Here is a 22831-nt window from a genome sequence, read left to right on the forward strand (position 1 = left end):
ACCCGCTGGGATCTGGATCCAGACTTTGTAGCTACAGATCGGGGCACCCTTTAACGGACATGCATCTTAAAAAAAAAAAAAGGTTTTAGGGTTTATCCAGGGTGTTTATTTTTAATAAATATAAACCGTCACAGCGTGGTCCAAATATATATACAGAAAGAAAAGATATATAACACAGTATATACTCACAAGCCAGCTCCTCTTCTCTGCTAGGGGAACATTATGTGACTGCTGATGCAAATCAGTGACCACATCGGTGAACAACGCATCATAGCTGTAGCCAGCGGCAGAGGTCGCCATCGCCACCAGAGCCTGGCGGGTGAGGGGCACAGCTGACGTCGGCATGCAAGTGACTGGGGGCGCACAGCAATGACATCATGCACTTACATCGCGTGCACGCTGAAGTCAGCTGCCGGTTTCAGAAGAGGACGCCATGCTGCGGGGGAGCAGAGGGAAGGCGAGTATAATGATTTTTTTTTTTCTATAAATTAAAGAACGGGGGACCGATATACCAGGATGGGGGATACATACAGTGGATACAGAAAGTATTCAGACTCCTTTACATTGTTCACTCTTTGTTTCATTGCAGCCATTTGGAAAATTCAACATACGGTAGTTATTTTTTTTCTCATTAATCTACACTCTGCACCCCATCTTGACTGAAAAAAACAGAAATGTAGAAATTTTTGCAAATATATTAAAAAAGAAAAACTGAAATATGACATGGTGATAAGTCTTCAGACCCTTTGCTCAGTATTGAGCAGAAGCACACTTTTGAGCTAGCACAGCCATGCGTTGCCATGTTTAACGCATTGAGCTATACGTACTAATTATACTAATTATTTATATAACCTCCATGATATTGGATTGTTCTCTTCTACTCAGAGCAGCCAATTTATCCTGACCCCTTCTAGTCTTCTGACTGGGTTAGAAAACAAGTACACATCCTTCTTGTAATTTCATGGTTTTTGTCTCAGAATATTGTAGGCGGCTGACCAGGAGGATACTGGACGGAGTGTATATTTCTCCCAGAAAGTTAAGCTGGGCGAGATAGTAAAAGCTGGATAGTACTGGTTGGTGCAGTGGCTGGGTTTATTGGAGTGATGAGGAGGATTTAGTAGAGGTGCACATCACTCCCACTCCCTCTCACAGCCCCCTGAGGAAGCCTACAAGAAACGCGCGTTGGGGCTGACAGCACTTGGTCCTAAGTGGAGACTATTGATAAGAGCATAGCTTAGCATAATTTAAAGCGGTATACAACTTATTATTCAGCTAGTGATATACGCCGCTCCAATGTTGATCCCTCACACATGTCTCTCAACAATAATTACTATTTCTGCACTACCTTACTTATCGGGATATGAGACAGTTAGTGGTGATATCTCCATGGAGACACATACACTCATGGGAGCATCAACTTCATAGGCCCTGGCACTTTATGAGATTTGCTGCTATTTTTCGGTCTTCCCATCCATTACATTAATTGTGGACCCTTTAATTTACACATAAGTACTCAACCATCCACTTCGTCCTCAGTGTGATTTTTGCTACTTTTTTGTGTTAAAAATGTTTTTTGAATAAACTTTGATATTTTTTATCTGGGACAATTTTTGCTCTATTTTCTTCGTTGTGTATTCCCGCTCCAGTACACGTAGTACTGGAGGATTATCCAGCTCAGCTGAGAGAGGTCGTCTCATTAGACACAGAAACGGTTGAAGGAAAAGCTTCAAAGATGTGTTACAATATATATTCGTGTAGCCCAACATCTAACTACACTAATCTATTAATGTTCTACACCGCTGACTGTCGTTCTTGCAGAAGACACCAGTTCGGACACCATAGTACTAAAACAGCTATAAAAACAAAAACATTCAAGGACACAAAGTTGTGACAATTGTTTTTTTTTCAGTTCTTTAAAGGGAATCTGTCAATGGGTTTTTGTTATTTAATCTGAGAGCAGAACGATATAGAGACAGGTAACCGGATTCCAGCACTGTGCTACTTACTGTGCTGCTTGTTGAAGTTTCAATAAAATAACTTTTATCAGCAGGAGATTATCACTAGAGGACTAGTTGTCTTGTGCCATGTAGTCCTGCTCTGTGTAACCCATCCTCACCACTGATTGGCAGTTTTCTGCCAATGCACAAAGGAACCTTCCAATCAGTGGTGTGGGCGGGGTTATACTGAGCTCAGCATTCACATAATGGCGGCTAGAACTACAGCAAAAAAGTATATATTTTACCAAAACTACAGCAAGCAGCCTGGTAAGTGATACATCGCTGAAATCAGGGTCTCTGTCTCTACATCATGCTGCAGTTTAATTACATAGCCAGTAGCCAAGAGGGAATGATAGGGGCTAAAACAAACGATCAGAACGTGATTTAAATAGGGTAATTATGTTCTTGTTTAGAATACCGGTCATCTGGGCAGAGAGGGCTGATAACTTTTGGGTTAAATCTCGCGATGAAAGTGATAGCTAATTAGTCACTGATGATTGACTAACAGTACTTACACATATAAAGAGGCTACTGATGCGAATGATCACCATGGGCAGAGGATAATTAGAATACATGTATTGTTTTCGGCAATGTAGAGGTTGAGTCCCCCATGACTGATGCATCATGCATTCCACAGGGTACGAGGCTAAGCGCTAATATTTTTGGCTTTACATGTGTTGTGTTTTTGACCCACGGACAAGGATTTTATGTAATGTAGAAGGTGTTAGAGACGTGATGACTTTTCAGGTTCGCAGAGATGGTTCTTCAATGCCCTATTGTTTTCGACAACAGAATCACATCATCATTATTCTTCCTACATATTGTACGACAGTATCTTATTGTGGACTAATCCACAGATGAAGAATGTAGGTTAACCTCAAACTCCACAAGATCGATAGACGTCTGCTCTCTGTGACATACAGATGTAATGTATCTGCCTCCCTGAGGTTGGTGTTCTTCTTAATATTCTAATACTTCTAGGTCTAAACCTTGACATAAAGTCTACTTAAAACCCCTAGGGTTGCAAAAAAAAAACACAGACTGTGAAATAGGCAGACAATCAGGAGTTAAAGGGAATCTGTCACCAGGTTTTTGCTACTTAATCTGAGAGCAGCATCATGTAGAGACAGAGACTCTAATTCCAGCGATGTATCACTTACTGGGCTGCTTGGTGTAGCTTTTATAAAATCATTGCTTTATTAGCTGGAGATTATCACTAGAGGACTACTTGGCCATCTGCCAGGTAGTCCTACCACGCCCCCACTACTGATTGGCAGTTATCTACCTGTACACAGAAAGCAGCCAATCAGTGCTGTAGGCGGGGTTATACAGAGCTCAGCATTCAGAGAGCTGGTAGATCTGCAGTAGATAAAGCAGTTTTTAATCAGAACTGCTTCACCCAGTAATGTAAGTGACACGTGTCTTGAATCAGGGTCTCTACCACTACCTCATGCTGCTCTCAGATGGGGTAGAAAGAAAACAGGTGACAGATTCCCTTTAAGTTTTTTCAACACAGTGGTCAGGGCAAGTGACAAGACAATAATCAGGGTGTCAGGATACAAGAAGGGTCACTATTGGATTGCAATCCTTAGAAAAATTAAAAAAAAACGAGAGAGATGAGGTAGGATCCCATAAATAGCTTGCCATTGATAAAGAATGAGGTGGTTAAAAAAGTTGCGCTGCTAAAGGTCCGAAGTACAATCACAAAGATGAAATATGAATGCAGTTTATCTCGTCAACGCGTTTCATAGGTTTTCAAACTTCTTCATGAGGACAAAACCACAATGATTGTCCTGATGAAGAGGGTTGAAAATCTTGAGACACGATGAAATAAACCGCATTCATATTCCATCTGACCGTACTTTGGACTTCTGGCAGCGCGGATTCTCAACCACCACAGTCCTCATCGACTGCGTTATATCTCATTGGTGGTCCTGCAGTCGCCTGTACCTGCTTTCTCTGGGATTTGTGATTGTCACAACCCTACCAGTCTACTAAGACCCTGTTTTGAATCAGCAGAACCGTGTCTAGGGAAGATGAATTTGAGTATGGGGTAGACCTTTCAGAGACTACGTGATCATGAATCAGCAGAACCATGTCTGGGGAAGATGAATTTGAGTGTGGGGTAGACCTTTCAGAAACTACGTGATCAGTATCTACATGTAACTCCAGAAGGGAAGGCAAAGAACGATGTGGCAGAAGATGCCTTCATACCACTGGTCACATCTCGGAGCTGAACCTGCCCCATCGGGCAGTGGGCCTCATTGTGCATTACAGGTGACATTCTACTGCAGTAGGTATACGGCCCAGGTTGGAGTGATCTCACGTCCAGGGCTGTGGAGTCAGAGTCGGAGCCCATTTTTGGCGATCGTCTGATTGTTTGTGTTATACATAGCAGTGCATTAGCACTGGCCTCCAGGCATGGGCCGGCGTTCACAGAAGGATCGTAATGACAGGCACAGGGATCATCAGCAGACCCTTGGCAGTCATGAGAACCCATCGGTGACCCCCGATTACATGACAGGTGTGCCGATGGATGGGATGAATGACGCGCTTATGGCTGCAGCGGGTTAAATCCCAGTATTAGTGATTGACAATGATTGACAGCGGGATTTAACTGTGTAACAGCCGCAGGCGGAGCACGGCTGCACTCGCAACTGATAAAGGCACATAATGACTGATTAAGGTACGGGCTCCTCCTTTGAAGTAAATGTAGGTTATGTGCCAAAATAGGCAGATTCCTAAGGGACTAAACTGATGTCAATTCAGGGACACTTTAGCTCTTAATAAACAAAAATATATTAAAAAAAAAGAAAAACAAATATTAAAAAAATAAATCTGCACACACTTGTAAAATGTTTAAATAAAAAATGCATTCAAGGATGAGATTCCCTTTAAAAAAAAGTGATGAACTTCAAGAAATATGAAAGCATATCTAAGAATTGAAAAATAAAATAAACGGCAAAAATAAAAATCTGATTTTTTTTTTTTGCTTCTTTTCTCCAATGACAGCTGTTAAGAGAAAGTAAGAAAAAACGAGTCGAAGAACTGTTCAACCGTAGTTACGTGACTCTCGAAGAATCATATGTCTCGCAAGTGAGATGCAATGACAGCCAGTCAGCACTGTTCTCCACCATACACAGAAACCCCCGGATCAGCTACTAAAGAACACAGATCTTGTTCAGGACGTTATAGGGGGACACATATTCCAGCAAAAATAAGAGCGACGTGAACACACGTTTCTGATTATTACACTTCATATGTTATCCAAGTCAGCAGTTAACTTTTATTGGCCATAATAACGAAGTTGCACAACACTCTGGCTGGATGAAACATTATCTATTGTCATAAGAAAGATGGAATAAACTCTTTTCTGAGCGCTCCAGCCACACAAGAGCTGAGCAGACTCCATGCACAATATGGGAACATTGTATTAATTTCCCGCCATTTATAAACTTCTAACCATATTTCAGTTTTAATACTGTAATTAGATATGTGCATTCTATAGAAAACACAGCTGCCATCAAGGAGGTAGCCCCAAAACTTATTCGCATATCTTCCCGTCAAGAGAACATGACCCGCGTGTATGCCATATATGGATAGGTCTCGCCCATGGAAGCTTCCATCAGGACAATGGGGTCCCATCCAGGGCTATGGAGTCGAAGTCGTGGTCCATTTTGATGGAGTCGGGGTTGCAGTTGGTATAAATGGACCGACTCCGAAAATATATAATAAATTGGGTTCAGTAGTTCAGTGCAGGATGTGCTGTAAATGTTTTCATAATAATTTGGGAAATTTATAAAATGTCCTATGTCTGTTCTGTTCCTGGTGTAAGGATCTCGGCTTTTAGTTGAGATGAATCTGTGATGCACTTTATGTACATGCTCAGTATTGAGGCAGTGCTGTAGAGTCAAAGATGAGATGAATCTGTGCTGCACTTTATGTACATGCTCAGTAGTGAGGCAGGGCTGTGGAGACATAGATGAGATGAATCTGTGCTGCACTTTATGCACAAGCTCAGTAGTGACCAGTGCGGTGGTCATAGATGAGATGAATCTGTGCTGCACTTTATGTACATGCTCAGTAGTGACCAGTGCAGTGGAGTCATAGATTAGATGAATCTGTGCTGCACTTTATGTATATGCTCAGTAGTAACCAGTGCTGTGGAGACATAGATGAGATGAATCTATGCTGCACTTTATGTACATGCTCAGTAGTGACCAGTGCTTTGGAGTCATAGATGAGATGAATCTGTGCTGCACTTTATGTATATGCTCAGTAGTAACCAGTGCTGTGGAGACATAGATGAGATGAATCTATGCTGCACTTTATGTACATGCTCAGTAGTGACCAGTGCAGTGGAGTCATAGATGAGATGAATCTGTGCTGCACTTTATGTACATGCTCAGTAGTGAACAGTGCAGTGGAGTCACAGATTAGATGAATCTGTGCAGCACTTTATCTACATGCTCAGTAGTGAGTGACCAGTGCTGTGGAGACATAGATGAGATGAATCTATGCTGCATTTTATGTACATGCTCAGTAGTGACCAGTGCTGTGGAGTCATAGATGTGATGAATCTGTGCTGCACTTTATGTACATGCTCAGTAGTGACCAGTGCAGTGGAGTCATAGATTAGATGAATCTGTGCTGCACTTTATGTACATGCTCAGTAGTGACCAGTGCTGTGGAGACAGATGAGATGAATCTGGGCTGCACTTTATGTACATGCTCAGTAGTGACCAGTGCTGTGGAGACATAGATGAGATGAATCTGTGCTGCACTTTATGTACATGCTCAGTAGTGACCAGTGCTGTGGAGTCATAGATGAGATGAATCTGTGCTGCACTTTATGTACATGCTCAGTAGTGAGGCAGTGCTGTGGAGACATAGATGAGATGAATCTGTGCTGCACTTTATGCACATGCTCAGTAGTGACCAGTGCGGTGGAGTCATAGATGAGTTGAATCTGTGCTGCACTTTATGTACATGCTCAGTAGTGAGGCCGTGCTGTGGAGTCGGAGTTGTGGAGTCGGGAGTCAGGGATATTAAGGAGTCGTGGTTTGGCTTACTGACTCCACAGCTCTGGTCCCATCATCCGTGTAACAGTCCGAGGCCAATAATAAAGAAAAGAAGGAGAACAGGAGAGAGAGTGCTGAGCTTTTTCTTATCTAAAGTAAATTGTCAGCTTTACCATTGAACAGAATAGCAAAGAGAATTCGAGGGAGAAGAGGTTTGAACAGATTTTAAAATTTTAATTGTAACATGAGACAAAAAAGGACTCAACTGCTGCTCCCTTCATTCTCTATGGTGATGCTGAGCTCTGCGCTCAGCTTTTTTGGTATCCTTAACGGAGATGCAGTTGGGCATCTGACTTGCCACTCCATTTTGTAACAGGGAGAAGAGTGCCCCACTAATCGGTGCCGGCCCAAGTGGTCTGACCCTCACTGTTCAGTAAGCCATCATCTATCCTCAGGATAGGCGATAACTTTTTTCTCTTGGACAACAATTTTAACTTTAAGCTAAATATTTAACACTAGATGGTGGCCCGATTCTAACGCATCGGGTATTTTAGTATATGCATGTCCACGTAGTATATTGCCCAGTCACGTAGTATATTGGCCAGCCACATAGTATAATGCTCCATGCAGTTATGGCCCCATAGATGCCCCATATAATGCTCCATGCAGTTATGGCCCCATAGATGCCCCATATAATGCTCCATGCAGTTATGGCCCCATAGATGCCCCATATAATGCTCCATGCAGTTATGGCCCCATAGATGCCCCATATAATGCTCCATGCAGTTATAGCCCCATAGATGTCCCATATAATGCTCCATGCAGTTATGGCCCCATAGATGTCCCATATAATGCTCCATGCAGTTATGGCCCCATAGATGCCCCATATAATGCTCCATGCAGTTATGGCCCCATATAATGTCCCATATAATGCTCCATGCAGTTATGTCCCCATAGATGCCCCATATAATGCTCCATGCAGTTATGGCCCCATAGATGCCCCATATAATGCTCCATGCAGTTATGGCCCCATAGATGCCCCATATAATGCTCCATGCAGTTATGGCCCCATAGATGCCCCATATAATGCTCCATGCAGTTATGGCCCCATAGATGCCCCATATAATGCTCCATGCAGTTATGGCCCCATAGATGCCCCATATAATGCTCCATGCAGTTCCTTATGGCCCCATAGACGCTCCATACAGAATTGTGCCACATGTAATGCTGCTGCTGCTGCATTAAAAAAAAAATCACATACTCACCTCTCGTCGCTGCTCCTCAGCGTCCCGTCTCTCCGCACTGACTGCTCAGGCAGAGGGCGGCGCGCACACTAATACGTCATCACGCCCTCTGACCTGCACACTCTCTGCAAGAGGACGGGAAGATGGGGCGTTTTTAGACCTCTTTTTTCATACAGATTTTAGGCAGGACTATTGCACTTACAAATGTAATTTTTCTTTGTTTCTCCTTTTCTACCTTTTTCTGAAAATTTTGGAGCCTTCAATCAATTGTATTCCTCACATTCAGTATCACTAAATATCAGCACAAAACCACATTTCCTTTGTAATATAGGCAATTTTATTTTACATTTTAAAAATTGCAAAGGAAAATGGGCTAATGCAAAAGTTTGATGGTTAGTACCTAGTAGCACCCCCTTTTGCATGTTTCCCAGCTTGTAAATGCTTTTTTAGCCAGCCTACAGTCTTTCAATTCTTGTTTGAGGGATTTTCATCCTTTCTTCCTTGGAAAATTCTTCCAGTTATGTGGGATTTCTGGATCGTCTTGCATGCACTGATTTTTTGAGGTCTAGCCACAGATATTCAATGATGATCAGATCAGGGGACTGTGAGGGCCATTGTAAAGCCTTCAGCTTGTGCCTTTTTAGGTCTTCTATTGTGGATTTTGACATGTGCTTAGGATCATTATCCATTTGTACAAGCCATCCTCTTTTCGGTCTCAGCATTTTTACGGATGGTGTTATGTTTGCATCAACAATTTGTAGAAATTTCAGTGAATACATTCTTCCCTCTACCTGAGAAATATTTACCGAGCCATTGGCTGCAACACAACAATGTACCACACAGTCAACACAACACAGTCTGCTAAATCTTTCTGAAGGTCTTTTACAGTTAAGTGGGGATTCTGATTTGCCTCTCTAGCAATTCTATGAGCAGCTTTCACAGAAATTTTGCTTGGTCTTCCAGACCTTATATTGACCTCCACTGTTCCTTTTAACTGCCATTTCTTAATTACATTTTGAAACTGAGGAAACGGCAACTTGAAAATGCTTTGCTATCTTCTTACAGCTTTCTCCTGCTTTGTGGGCCTCCACCATTTTCAGAGTGCTAGGCAGCTCCTTACAAGAACCATGGTTGAAGTTTTTTGTCACTAGGTTAGAGGAGGCTGGTTTTCATAAACTTGGTAAATTTGCATCACCTGGCCTTTCCAAACAATGGTAGTGAACAAGCCATAACCCCAACAGGCTGACTAAGGTCTGAAACCTTGGTCAAAGTTATCTGAGCACACAAATCTTTAATATTTTAGAAACAATGAGAAGACCAGTTAATTGGAATCTACTTTTACGCTTGCGAGAGTTGAAAAAATGAAAACAGAAAGAAGACAACCATCAAGAAAAGGATGATGTAGTCATAAAATTCACGACCACGGTTGAGATTCACTTGCCCAAAGTGAGACATCTTACCTTCAGTTCTGGAGATCGTTTCATCATCTCCAAGATGATATAACAACCAATGGAATGGCCAATAAGAACCAGTCGTATGTCGGCTGGAACATTCTGCTTCAAGAAGCAAAGCTTGTGTTCGATTTGTCCATTGAGGCTGAAAACATCATCGATCTCTTGGTCGTGTTCTGCGAAAAGAAGAGGAACACTCATAAATTAGAAGTCACACAATGCAGAAACATGTAGATGTTGGCAATAGTAAAAAATTTGACTGCCACACGGCGCGGGAACTTTAACATATTTTTCAAGAATGCCGATGACACTCGGTTAGCACCCGAGCATGCTCGGATAACACCTTATCCGAGCACATTCGCTCATCACTAGACCTAGACTATTAAGGCATGTGGAAACTTTTGGGCTTCCATTAGGCTCAAAGGTCCGGGTGCGACTGCAACCCCTGCACGAGCTGTGCCCCTACTGCGGCTAGTGATTGGCTGCAGCGGTCACAAACATTTCTGTATGGATCAGGAAGTAAACAAATAAGGGGTAAACAGGGAAGTGCTCAAATATGAGCTGCAAGAGGAGTGGCGTTTGTAGTCCACTTGCAAGGTTATTTTATTTTTTATGTTAAATGCATTGTAATTAAATGGTTATGAAAAGTGTTCATAGCCTTTAATAAGTGATACTTTGCCAGGTTAAAAAGAAAAAAATCTCCCAAAAACATAAAAGGAACGCACAATAGTTATTAGCTGATATTCCTCAACTTACATTCTATCAGATTTTCTGTCTGCTTTATAGCAGATGAGCATAAATGACTAGGTGCAGAGCACAAAGCTTCACTCCAGACTTATGAAGTGGGATTTGGATACGTATAAAAGCATGGTGCATTCCAGGATTTCCACCGCCTGCAGCTAATTCATGCACTATCCACTCTTCTGGCACAATTAAAGAAAAGTCAAAGCCCAAGTTAGAGAGTCTTAGAATCGCTGCATCACTCCACGGAACAGTTCTTGGCACTGAGCAGACAACAGGGAAAGGAACACTATGAAATGGACGTCTTATCCTGGTGTCATAAAGGTTCACCAAATTTTATAGACCTCCTTAGATATTAGTTTTTATGTATATAAATGTTGTATATCTTATTATGCATCCACACGGTGCTATAACTCATCCAACTGCTATTACTAAAAAAACTAAAATTAGCCTAGAAGCCCCCCCAACCAATACAAGAATGGACCGACAAATGATCCCTCAAATATATTCCAGACTACAATTTTAGATTTTCTTGCCTAATTATAAAGCCAGTGCCATTTAATAGAAATTGATCCAACACCCACGAACGATTATGAACATTCGCAATCACTGGTGTTACCAAATTAGCTGACGATCATTTGCTATGGTCTTAATAGGCGAATACATACAAAATGATCTAATGTGCATGAACTCCCTAAGACAAAGCTTCTGGGTTTCAATTTTTTATATTCATTTCTTCTAATATCATTACCACAGACTAGACGATGACTATCAGACCTATGCGGCCGGAAAGGCCGTGGAACGCTTCAAGTTCCTCCTAAAGAGCCGGAGGGCAGAGCAGTGTATAAATTACCTACAGAAAGGAAAGTGTGCAGAAATAGAAAAAGATCCCAGAGTGAGTAAAACAAACAACATATTATGAAATAAAGGATTAAATACATACTGTTAGATAATATGCCAACTACTTCCTAAAAGAAACAGAAGATAGGTGCAGAGCAAAAAACATAAATAGCAAAGAGTTAAACTCTAGCTGGTCTTTCACTGACTGGCTTAAACTAAACCAGTATGGCTGAACATCCAAATGAGACTATCACGAGCAGGAAAGGCCAGCAAAGGGAAAGAATACAAAGCTGCACCCGAATAGGGCAGACAAATGAGAAAATGAAAACACCTTTCACCCTAAACAGATTGAAGCAAAGAAAACAGAAACTAATCACCAGGATAAAAGGTGTATCTGCTGTGGCTCGGCGGACAGAGAAGCCGACCACAAAACATAGGCAAAAAGGGTTCGAACCCAGACGCATGACAAATACATGCCAACTAAAGAGGAGCAAAAAATGTTTGCATGACTCAGGTCTGGTGTTGGCATTCAGTGGCAATCGAGCCAGGAACTTAATTGGCCATATCCTGAGTGCCTCTAGTGATTACAAGGCCCCCACGACGTTGCAGTGCAATGCACATGACATCCTTTGTGCCTTGTAGACACTAAAGGTATCCAGGATGCCGGCTTTCGAATGCCAACCAAGGTAATTCGCAGGACCCTGTTTCGGCTGTCATGGTGCACTGACGAGGACACCAGTCCAGGGTCCCAAAAATATTTTTGCTCATTTCTTATGCCGACCTATACTATACCAAGTCCATCAGAATGGGAGCTCTCTACTCTGCCTAAAAAACCTTCTCTAACGTCTATACGTATTTGTTGAACTATAGGCTCAATGTATTTAAAAAGTGCGAGTGTGAGTGGAGCGTGTGAGAACATAGAAGGGTGGAAGAAATGCTTTCATGTGTGTGTAGTGAGCGAGAACATAGGGGGTGAAAGGATTGCTATAATTTTAGTAGAGTGTGCGTGAACATGGGGGTGGAAGGATTAGCCGTCATCTGAGTGAAGGGTGCGTGAAAATGGGAGGGAAGAAGGAATAGCTGTCATCTGAGTGGAGCGTATGTGACCATGGGGGGATAGAAGGAATAGCTGTCATCTGAGTGTAGCCTGCGTGAACAAGGGGAGTGGAAGGAATAGCTGTCATCTGAGTGGAGGGTACATGACCATGGGGGGATAGAAGGAATAGCTGTCATCTGAGTGTAGCCTGCGTGAACAAGGGGAGTGGAAGGAATAGCTGTCATCTGAGTGGAGGGTACATGACCATGGGGGGATAGAAGGAATAGCTGTCATCTGTGTGCAGAAACTAAGAACATGGGGGTGGAAGGAATAGCTGTCATCTGAGTGGAGCGTACGTGACCATGGGGGGATAGAAGGAATAGCTGTCATCTGAGTGGAGCGTACGTGACCATGGGGGGATAGAAGGAATAGCTGTCATCTGAGTGGAGCGTACGCGACCATGGGGGGATAGAAGGAATAGCTGTCATCTGTGTGAAGCGTGCGAGAACATGGGAGAGTGGAAGGAATAGCTGTCATCTGAGTGTAGAATGCGTGAGCATGGGGGGTGGCTGAGTTGAGCATGCATGTGTATGGCGGGGGTCAGAAGGAATGGCGGTCAATCGTGGAAGCATTTCTCTAAAGTGTACAGCCACCCTAGCAATGTACAATCCACCACCCACCGATGACAGACGGTCAATATGGCGGCCATGCAATCAGAGGCCATCAATAGTGAAGGGCCATTTCTCACTTCAGCCCTGATTTTATAGGCGATTTTCCTGGACGGAGAACTTTGTAGGATTTTATTTTTGTGTGACTTGAGCACAATGACTATAGACTAGCATAGGCATGTCCGGGGCAGTGAGTATCTCGATGACAGATAATATATTTTCGTTTGCTCTGTTTATCCATCTGCGCAACGTCTCCGCATCACTTTATAAAAATCGGAGAATACTGAATGTAAACACAACTAATATGTTTAACACCGAGTGTGTTATTTTATTTTATGTCTACTGTTAACGTGTTTTAAATTACCTAAAGCAACCTCTCTATTCCCGGCGTATGATACTTAATAAATCTCCCGGCCTTTCACGAGTCGCGGGTAATAGCGACGAAACTTCTACAACTCAAATACGAGATAGAAAGAAAATGAAATAAACCATCGTCCCAGTGCGATTTCTCCCTCGGCTTCTGGCAGCGCTCGGAGAATCGCTCCTTTTGAACAAAGTTTGGAACTGAAAATGAAACACATGCAGACACAAATAAATGAGATAAGAGGCTGCTTAGCCAAAGGGGTCTTCTTGTCGGGATTATAAAACAAGGAAGCGTCTACTAGGATCCAAAACCTCGAAAACTCCCTTTGGCCAAAACATTATTAATCACCAATCTATTTTCAGCGCGTAGAAAATACACACAATAATCTGAGCTTAGAAAATGAACTGACTGATATTAATGTCTGCGCCCTTCCTGCAAACAACGGATATATTTTATGCTTGCCCCATACCAAAAAAAGGCAGCTGGGTACAAAAAAAAAAATAGCGCCTGGTACAAACATCATTGACTGATCAGCTTTTACTCTTGAGATTCGTTTTTTGCAATTTTGTATTTGCTTTTTTTTTTTACATTTTTGTTTCATTTTTGCTATTTTTCTTTTTTTCTTGTGACTAGCCTTAACTATTTTAGCTTTCTATTAACACAGGCGAGTTGTATTTTTTTTAAAGGGAATCTGTCAGCAGGTTCTATGTAGGAGCAGAAATCGTGATTTCAGTTAGTTTCCTTGAAGCAACACTTTAGCAGAGTTTGGAATGTTGAGCCCTATATAACCCCGCCCACACCACTGATTGGCTGCTTTCTGTGTATTGGCAGAAAGCTGCTAATCAGTGCTGGGGGCGTGGTTGGACTAGAAGGCACAAGACACCTAGTCCGGTAGTGATAATTTTCTGCTGATAAAACACTGATTTTATTGAAACAGCAAAACACAGACCAGTAAGTGACACATCACGGAAATCAGGATGTCAGCCACTACATCACACTGCTCTCAGATTATATAACAAAAAACTGCTGATGGATTCCGTTTAATTTCTGATAAAATGTATGAAAAATGGGATTGAATAAAAGACAACTGCACTTTTGCCATTGTAATTTGGGTTTTGTTTTTACAGCGCTCATTACATATGAAATGGTCACTTAATTCTGGTTTTTTTATTACTACTTTTTTATTATTTTTATAAAAAGGTCTATGACACCGTATCAGACAACTCATTTTTTCCATTGGAAGAGTGTGTATTTTTGCTTGTTGACCGGTAGTCTTTATTTGTACAATTTTGGTCTTTTCATAATAGCTTTTTATTATTTTTTAGGGAGATGTTAGGATGAGAGTAAGGGCTCGTACAGACACTAGTTTTTCAAGTACGATTTCTATTTTTCAGGGATAGAATTTGGGGTTGTTCACATATATGTATATTTTTTGGGTCCAAAGTCATGGAGACATGTTCCAATTTGATCCGTATAATAGACCAACTCACTGATGTAAATCTAGGAGTTCGTGAAAAACACAGACAGCCCCCGATGCCATAAGAAACCTCCATCACTTTTTTTTCAGATGAGAAAAACTGATGAAATACTGAAAGTAAAAACTCACCAAACCCTGATCCAGCACACGGATGAAACTCGGACCGTTTTTTGCGTAGAACAAAACTGTCTGGTGTCTGAGTGAGCCCTAAATTATCAATTTTGGATTTTTTTTTTACGATGTTCACCATGAGAATATTTTATTAGTCTGAAATGTTATAGATTTTTGCACAAGAATGAGAATTGTATGGATTTGAAAATATTTTTTTTTCCGATTTCTGTTTAGGATTTTTCCATTGCATTCACCCTCATCCACTTGTACTATAAATTGCTGAACCATACCTCCGCCTGGTCTAAAGGGGGGCGCAAACTAATGAAAGAGACAACCCAAAGGAATGATAAAGTAAAACTGAAGTACCCTACTGTACGCTCCCAGTGGGAAAACCCTACTTTATAAGAGAATTAAGTAATGGCGCCTCATCTGTTTCCATCTTTTCAATTGTCATCAATATAACCCTCTGGATTTACGCTGTCATGTTTTTATGAGTTTTCCCTATAAAAGAACCTAAAAATATGTTCTCTCCTTTGTCCTCTTAATAAAAAGAAGCCTCGTCCCAGTTGGGGATGTAAATTAGGACCAGTTGTGCAGGGGCAACGTTGGGAATATTAACCACATGTGAACACCGGTTGCATCACTTGGCATGAAGGCATTCGGAGTTTGTAAATAAAACTGTAGGACAAACAGAAGAGACGTATGAGGCAGCCGCAGAGCGGAGGACGACTCACGCAACCGAGCCGAGATCATTGCATGTGAAGGACATGAACCAGGGATGAGGAGTCTTGTATTGGAGCAAAATACACTTCTTCAGCCAAGATCGTCCCGGCAGATGGACACCACTGGCATATGGACGACAAGGAGAGATGTTTATTTCACGTCTCTTGCACACAGCAATATAGCGGCTGAGTTGTTCGGAGCCGTAATTCAGAATTTATAGAGAAAAAAAATGTGGATTTCTCCATCTGGTGCTTTATAATGAAGATGATCTCTGTAATGTGGTGTTGTATGGATGTGAGCAATTAGGAGATCCAAGAGGGCCTCATGGTACAATAAATTATATATATATATATATATATATATATATATATATATATATATATACTGTACATATATACACTGCTCAAAAAAATTAAGCAAACGCTAAAGTCCCACATCCTAGATATCACTGAAATATTCCAGTTGTGAATCTTTATTCAATACATAGTGGAATGTGTTGAGAATAGTGTTGAGCGATACCGTCCGATACTTGAAAGTATCGGTATCGGAAAGTATCGGCCGATACCGGCAAAGTATCGGATCCAATCCGATACCGATACCCATACAAGTCAATGGGACTCAAGTATCGGACGGTATTCCTGATGGTTCTCAGGGTCTGAAGGAGAGGAAACTCTCCTTCAGGCCCTGGGATCCATATTAATGTGTAAAAGAAAGAATTAAAATAAAAAATATTGCTATACTCACCTCTCCGACGCAGCCTGGACCTCAGCGAGGGAACCGGCAGCGTTGTTTGCTTAAAATTCGCGCGTTTACTTCCTTACGTGAAGTCCCGGCTTGTGATTGGTCGCGTGCCGCCCATGTGGCCGCGACGCGACCAATCACAGCAAGCCGTGACGTAATTTTAGGTCCTTCAGGATTTTAAAATTACGTTCTGGCTTGTGATTGGTCGCGTCGCGGTCACATGGGCGACGCGACCAATCACAAGCCGTGACGTCACGGGAGGCTGGACACGCGCGCATTTAAGCGCACTGTCACATGTGCTCAGAGTGAACATGCTTTCATCTGTGAAGAGCACAGGGCGGCGCCAGTGGCGAATTTGCCAATCCTGGTGTTCTGTGGCAAATGCCAAGTGTCCTACACGGTGTTGGGCTGTGAGCACAACCACCATCTGTGGACGTCGGGCACTCAGACCATCCTCATGGAGTTGGTTTCTAACCATTTGGGCAGACACATGCACATTTGTGAAGAAAAATAACACAAAAATTGAGCTTAACTTGAGTTGGAACACATGCAGAAGTTAAACGCATGTTCACATTGGCCACAAAACATTAAAACCTACAAGAAAAAAAGTAAGCAAAAACGTAAAAAAGCAAAAGTACATTTAAATAACAGTTTTTAGTAATACTGTTTTTTGATCAAAAAATAACACAAAAGCCATCCCACCGCGTCAAGGTAACTCTGACGAGGACAGCCCTACACTGTCTAATATTAAAACCTTACCATGTGTAAATGTTGACCTCAGTGTGAATAACGGCAGACAAAAGGACTGGGCCCAAATAATGCCCATGCACATTTGTGGCCTGCTGGTGGTAATTTTGCAGTGCTCCTTCTGTTCCTCTTTGCACAAAGGCTGAGGTAACGGTCCTACTGCTAAGTTGTTGCCCAAATTAAAGCAAGATTCTTCTCGGAAAAGCAAAAAAGGATTGGAGTATGAAAGAAAAAATTTAAGAAAATATATAACAAGCTCTCCAATGGGATGTCTCATTAGATGTCATTAAAAAGTAACCTATTGGTTACAGAGGTTGTCCGGGCATATGACGTTCCAATATATATAATACTGATAACCCGAGGATAGGGCATCAATATCAGACAACGCGTCATAGCATTTACTTTAATTCAAATGTCGATGGACAGATCGCGCTGACAATGATTCACCCTGAGCCTGCTGGACAGCTTGAATTTCTTTGGAACTTGATTGGAGCTGCTTATCCACCATCCGGACTGTCCCGCGTTGCAACCTTTCATCATTTTTTCTCTGACGCCCAAGTCCAAGAAGAAAAGCTATAGTGTCATGGGTTCTATACTATTTTATTATGGTACATGCCGTGGACAAAGAAACATCAAAATTTTTGGAGATGGACTTGCAACGTTGAGATTGTTGATATGGTTCTCAAGTCCGAAGACAGTTTTCTTCTCCTCTTTCTGTTCTCCATGTTTAGTGTGGCCCACGATGCAAAGATTGAGTCAACTTCTCTCCATTTAATATCTGGTTTCAGGTGTGATTTTCATATTGCCCACATCTGTTACTTGCCACAGGTGAGTTTGAATGAGCATCACATGCTTGAAACAAAGTGTTTTACACACAATTTTGGGTGCAAACAATTTCGACCAGCCTATTTTGTTTTTTTTGTTGGGAATTATGTTCAGTTTGCCTTTTTTTCAATTTTTTTTTGTTTGCTCCAGTACACACAAAATAAATAAACATGTGTATAACAAAACATGTGTAACTGCAATCATTTTATAGGAGAAATACTTCATTTCTGGAACAATTTCAAGGGTGCCAATACATTCTGTATGACTGCACATATAGATAAGACATTCCCTTTAAAGCTACATCATATAACGTGATTAGAGTCATCTCACATCTCACAAGTGATCTTGAACTGTGTATTGTAAATATACTGAAATGTACGAAGGGGAAAAAAAAATTACGTCTAAGTATTTTCCTTTTGGACAACGTCCAACTTACAGTCAAATTCTAAAGTAACCAAATAAATGATTAACAAAAGCTACAAGAAAAAAAAAAGAAAAAAAGAAAAAACGACATCTAAAATAAATACAGTAAAAATATTGTTACCAGTTTGAAGAGCCAGATATTATGATTTAAATTAACCTCCCGGCTCATGCAAAACCCCGTTCTCCAAGGAACTATTCGTATGAAGTTCAAGATAAACAAGTCATTTGTTATTGCATGTTTGACAAATTGCTTTTGGTTAGCGCGTATTCCAAAATACATGTGCAGCAGACCGTAGCGTAAGAAGAGGGAAAGAACACGCAGTACACGAAGATGCTAACGATGCTTTTACACAATTGTTTGTAAATACGAATTGGTATTTATAGGTATTAGGATAAGTCATCAATATCAGATTCCTGGGGGTCCGAGACATGGCACTCCCACCCATCAGCTGTTACCAGAATCCGCAGCTGGCAGGAGTTCACCATATACCGACCCAGAACACCACAGCTCCCTACATGGCATAGTGGTCATTCTCAGGTACTGCAGCTTAGCTCCTATTGAATTGAAATGAAGTACCGGTGTACACTGACAAGGAGCTATGGTATTTCGGCTCTGTACACTGTTTACATTCACTGATCTGGTGGTGGACTCCAACCGATTTGTTATTCCAAGGATAAGTCATGAATATCTCAGTTCTGGAGAATTACTTCTGGACTGCCCATAGACTGTAAACATTGGGCAGTCCATACAAAGAGTCATTGCAGAGTAAGCATCTGTGGGAGCAGAGAGCTGGTTGTCAGACACAGCCAGACTCCCCACAAAGAAAATAAGAATGATTCCTTATCATGTTTATCTTCTCAATCACTACATACACAACCAGCTGTTGTTTATACAGATTAGGAAGCACTGATAGTGCTTCCTCCTCCGAACCCAATAGTCATGTGATCGCTAGGTGTAGGAAGGAAACAGAAGATACTTGGTCCTAGGAGATGCTGACAGCTATGCTAAGCAGCAAGGAGGATGAATTCTGCCTGTAACTTGGGCTAATGTACCAGCTTGAGTTACAGGGAAAAGATCAATAAAATGAATATATTAATATGCTAAAGAGAATATGTCAGCAGGTTGTTTCTATGTAATATGAGGACAGCATGAGGTAGGGGTTAAAACACAGATTTCAACGTTGTATTACATGTGAGGCTATGTGCTGTTGTTTACTTACAATTAAGGTTTTATCACTCTGTGATTATCATTGCCTGGAATGCAGCAGCACGTGCACCCCTCCTGTGATAAGCAGATCACTGTCTACAGACAATATAAATGCAGAGCCTGGTGTGGGCGGGAGTAGCTTTTTCAGGTCTGCTGCATTGCTAAATCTAAGAACTGATTGTGTGAGACTGGCTGCACCCAGTAAACTAAGTGATACATCACTGGATTCAGGGTCCCTTTTGCCTACATCAAGCTGCTCTCAGATTAGGTAACAAAAACCTGCTGACAGATTCCCTTTAAAATTACCCTCAAAGGTCTTTTAATATCTTATGAAGGTCACAGAGTGTGAAATAAATGCAAAAAAATTCAAAAAAAAGCACAAATAAAAAAAGCAAAAAGCAACACACTGAGAGCCCAAAATTATTGTTTCTAACCCCACGCCTATGAAAAAAAAATAAGTCCAATATATGATAATAATTTCTACATAAAGGGGAACACAATGTAAAATGTTTCTGGTGGTCACTAGTGATTATTTTTTATTTTTTTAAGTGAAAAATGGGCAAATGTTTCCTATTTTTGTTTGCATTTTCCCCTGACCCCAGCAAGAAAAATAAAAAAGTAAAATTTATATAAAAATTACATAAACATTAAGCCCCATATATTGTAAAAAAAAACAAAAAAAAACCACTAGAGCTTTGAAAAGCCCTGGTGTAATAAAACTTCAAAGTGTGCCTGGTTAGGGTTAGAGGAAACTTGGCCTGGTCCTGAACTGGTTAAAGAATTACAGCGCCAAACTGCAAAGTGTGTCATTAGTCCTGTCTACATCTATGGTGTGGAAAAAAAGGTCTCTATTGGTGACGGAAATACACAGTGCTCCAAATTATTATGCAAATTGGATTTAAGTGTCATAAAGATTTAATTGTTTTGTTTTTCAAATAAACTCATGGATGGTATTGTGTCTCAAGGCTCAATGAATCACTGAAATCAATCTTAAACACATATGATAATAGTTTGTAATTAGTTGATTCTAATTACCGTATATACTCGATTATAAGCCGAGATTTTCAGCCCATTTTTTTGGGCTAAAAGTCCCCCTCTCGGTTTATACTTGAGTTATACCCAGGGTTCGGCAGGGTAGGGGGAGCGGGGGCTGTCTAATTATACTCACCTGCTCCTGGCGTGGTCCCTGCAGGTCCCTGGCTAATCGGCGCCCCAGCTTCTTCCTGTACTGAGCAGTCACATGGTACCGCTCATTACAGTAATGAATATGCTGCTCCACCTCCCATGGTGTGGAGCCACATATTTATTACTGCAATGAGAGGTAACGGTGACCGCTCAGTACAGGAAGAAGCTGCCAGGCCGGGGAAGCAGGGACTGCAGGTGAGTATAATGGGGAGGGGAGTGCTGCGCTGCGCGATATTCACCTGCTCCTTGTTCCGGGCACCGCTCTGTCTTCAGCGTCTTCTGCAGTGACGCTCCGGTCAGAGGGCGCTATGACGTGGTTAGTGCGCGCCCTCTGCCTGAACGTCAGTGCAGGAGACACTGAATATGGAGCGGCACCGGAACGAAATCAGGTGAATATTGAAAGTGCCAGGAGCCTGAGCGGTGAGTATGTGATTTTTTTTTTTTTATCGCAGCAACAGCAAATGGGGCAAGTGTCTGTATGGGGCCATAATCCACGTTTGTGCAGCACTATATGGGGCAAGTATCTGTATGGAGTATCTTATGGGGCCTGAGGCAGACCACCCAAAACTGGCCCAAATCTGCGGTTAATCAGAAAAGAGGGTTTGGCTTCTTCGATGGAGATCGGGGTGGGTGGTCCCGTAATGAAATATGGAGGAGAAACGCAAAGGGGAGGGATGCATGCGCCAGTCAATGGTTCCAGGTCCCTACTTTGGTTTCTTAATGTAGTGAGCGGGGATGTCAGGGGGGCATACCGATGCCCTGTCTTTCGCCCTTACGGGGTAACAAATGTTCAACCCCACAGGTATGAACAGGGGGGAGGATATGTGAGGCAGTGACCCCTGTTACAGCTAGGGGGCGCTGTGTGTGCTCTGCAGAATGTGCATGGAAGCGTAGTGAGGCCATGAGGGCGTACTACAGACACAGGTGTGGCTGTAATTAGAATAGTGAAGCAGTGACTGATTAAAAAGCCCTGTAGTAGTGGGAGAGGTGTGTCAGTGTGTTCTTGGAAGCAGACAGGGCAGTTGTCTGCAGAGCTCTCTCTGTGTGGAGTAACACAGAGGCTAAAGGAACCAGAGAGACTGACACCCTGCGTCTTGGGCTGTCTTATGTGTACCCGGCTGCACACCAGAGGATAAAGAGTGCAGTGCGCTGAGTGAGTACAGAGACTTGTTACCGGCGTGCGGTCACCCAGGGAAACTGGACAGAGGGAAGTTCGGCCTGTGTATTGACTGCATCATATAGCCATGCGTTATTAATGGACTGTATGAAGAAGCCATATACTATATTGACTGTGTGAACTAACACAATAAAAGAACGTTTTGTTTGAACTTGCTTGGGTCACTCCCGTTTCACTGTGTATGGTCCTACCACTCTATCACAGGCCATAACGTTTGTGCAGCACTATATGGGGCAAATATCTTTATGGAGCATCTTATGGGGCCATAATTAACGTTTGTGGAGCACTATATGGGGCAAGTGTCTGTATGGAGCATCTTATGGGGTCATAATCAAGGTTTGTGCAGCACTATATAGGGCAAATATCTTTATGGAGCATCTGATGGGGCCATAATCAACATTTGTGCAGCATTATATTGGGCAAATGTGTCTATGGAGCATCTTATGGGGCCATTATTAACCTTTATGCAGGATTATATGGGGCATATTTTAAAATGGAGCATCTTATGGGGCCATAATGAACAGTATGGAGCATTATATGGGGCTCCTGATTCAATATGGATATTCAAAATCACTTAACCTACTGATGTCTCAATTAATTTTACTTTTATTGGTATCTATTTTTACTTTTGACATTTACCGGTAGCTCCTACACATTTAGTGTGATCTGTAAGTAAATTGATCTCCACTCTGGTACTGATTTAAAACAACCAATTTTATTAAAGCACAATTTTAAAAAGGTAAAATACAATTACTACATGTCAACAATGGTATAAATCCATAAGAGGGACCATCGGCCTGAGGATAATGCTTTCAGTAGATATAGGCTATATATAGTAATGATAGTAACACAT

The 22831-nt window shown here is 41.8% G+C and overlaps 1 protein-coding gene across 3 annotated transcripts in view; it reads right to left on the reverse strand.

The window, feature by feature from the left end:
- Positions 1–22831, reverse strand: part of LDAH (lipid droplet associated hydrolase) — a 242756-nt gene that overhangs the window by 98130 nt on the left and 121795 nt on the right. For all 3 annotated transcript variants that reach the window (XM_077291490.1, XM_077291489.1, XM_077291488.1), the window contains exon 4: positions 9723–9889. In XM_077291490.1, coding sequence (XP_077147605.1) covers positions 9723–9889 — 167 coding nt within the window. The remainder of the gene's footprint in view (positions 1–9722; positions 9890–22831) is intronic.

The sequence above is a fragment of the Ranitomeya variabilis genome, chromosome 2 (genome assembly GCF_051348905.1).
Source record: "Ranitomeya variabilis isolate aRanVar5 chromosome 2, aRanVar5.hap1, whole genome shotgun sequence".
Taxonomy (NCBI): domain Eukaryota; kingdom Metazoa; phylum Chordata; class Amphibia; order Anura; family Dendrobatidae; genus Ranitomeya; species Ranitomeya variabilis.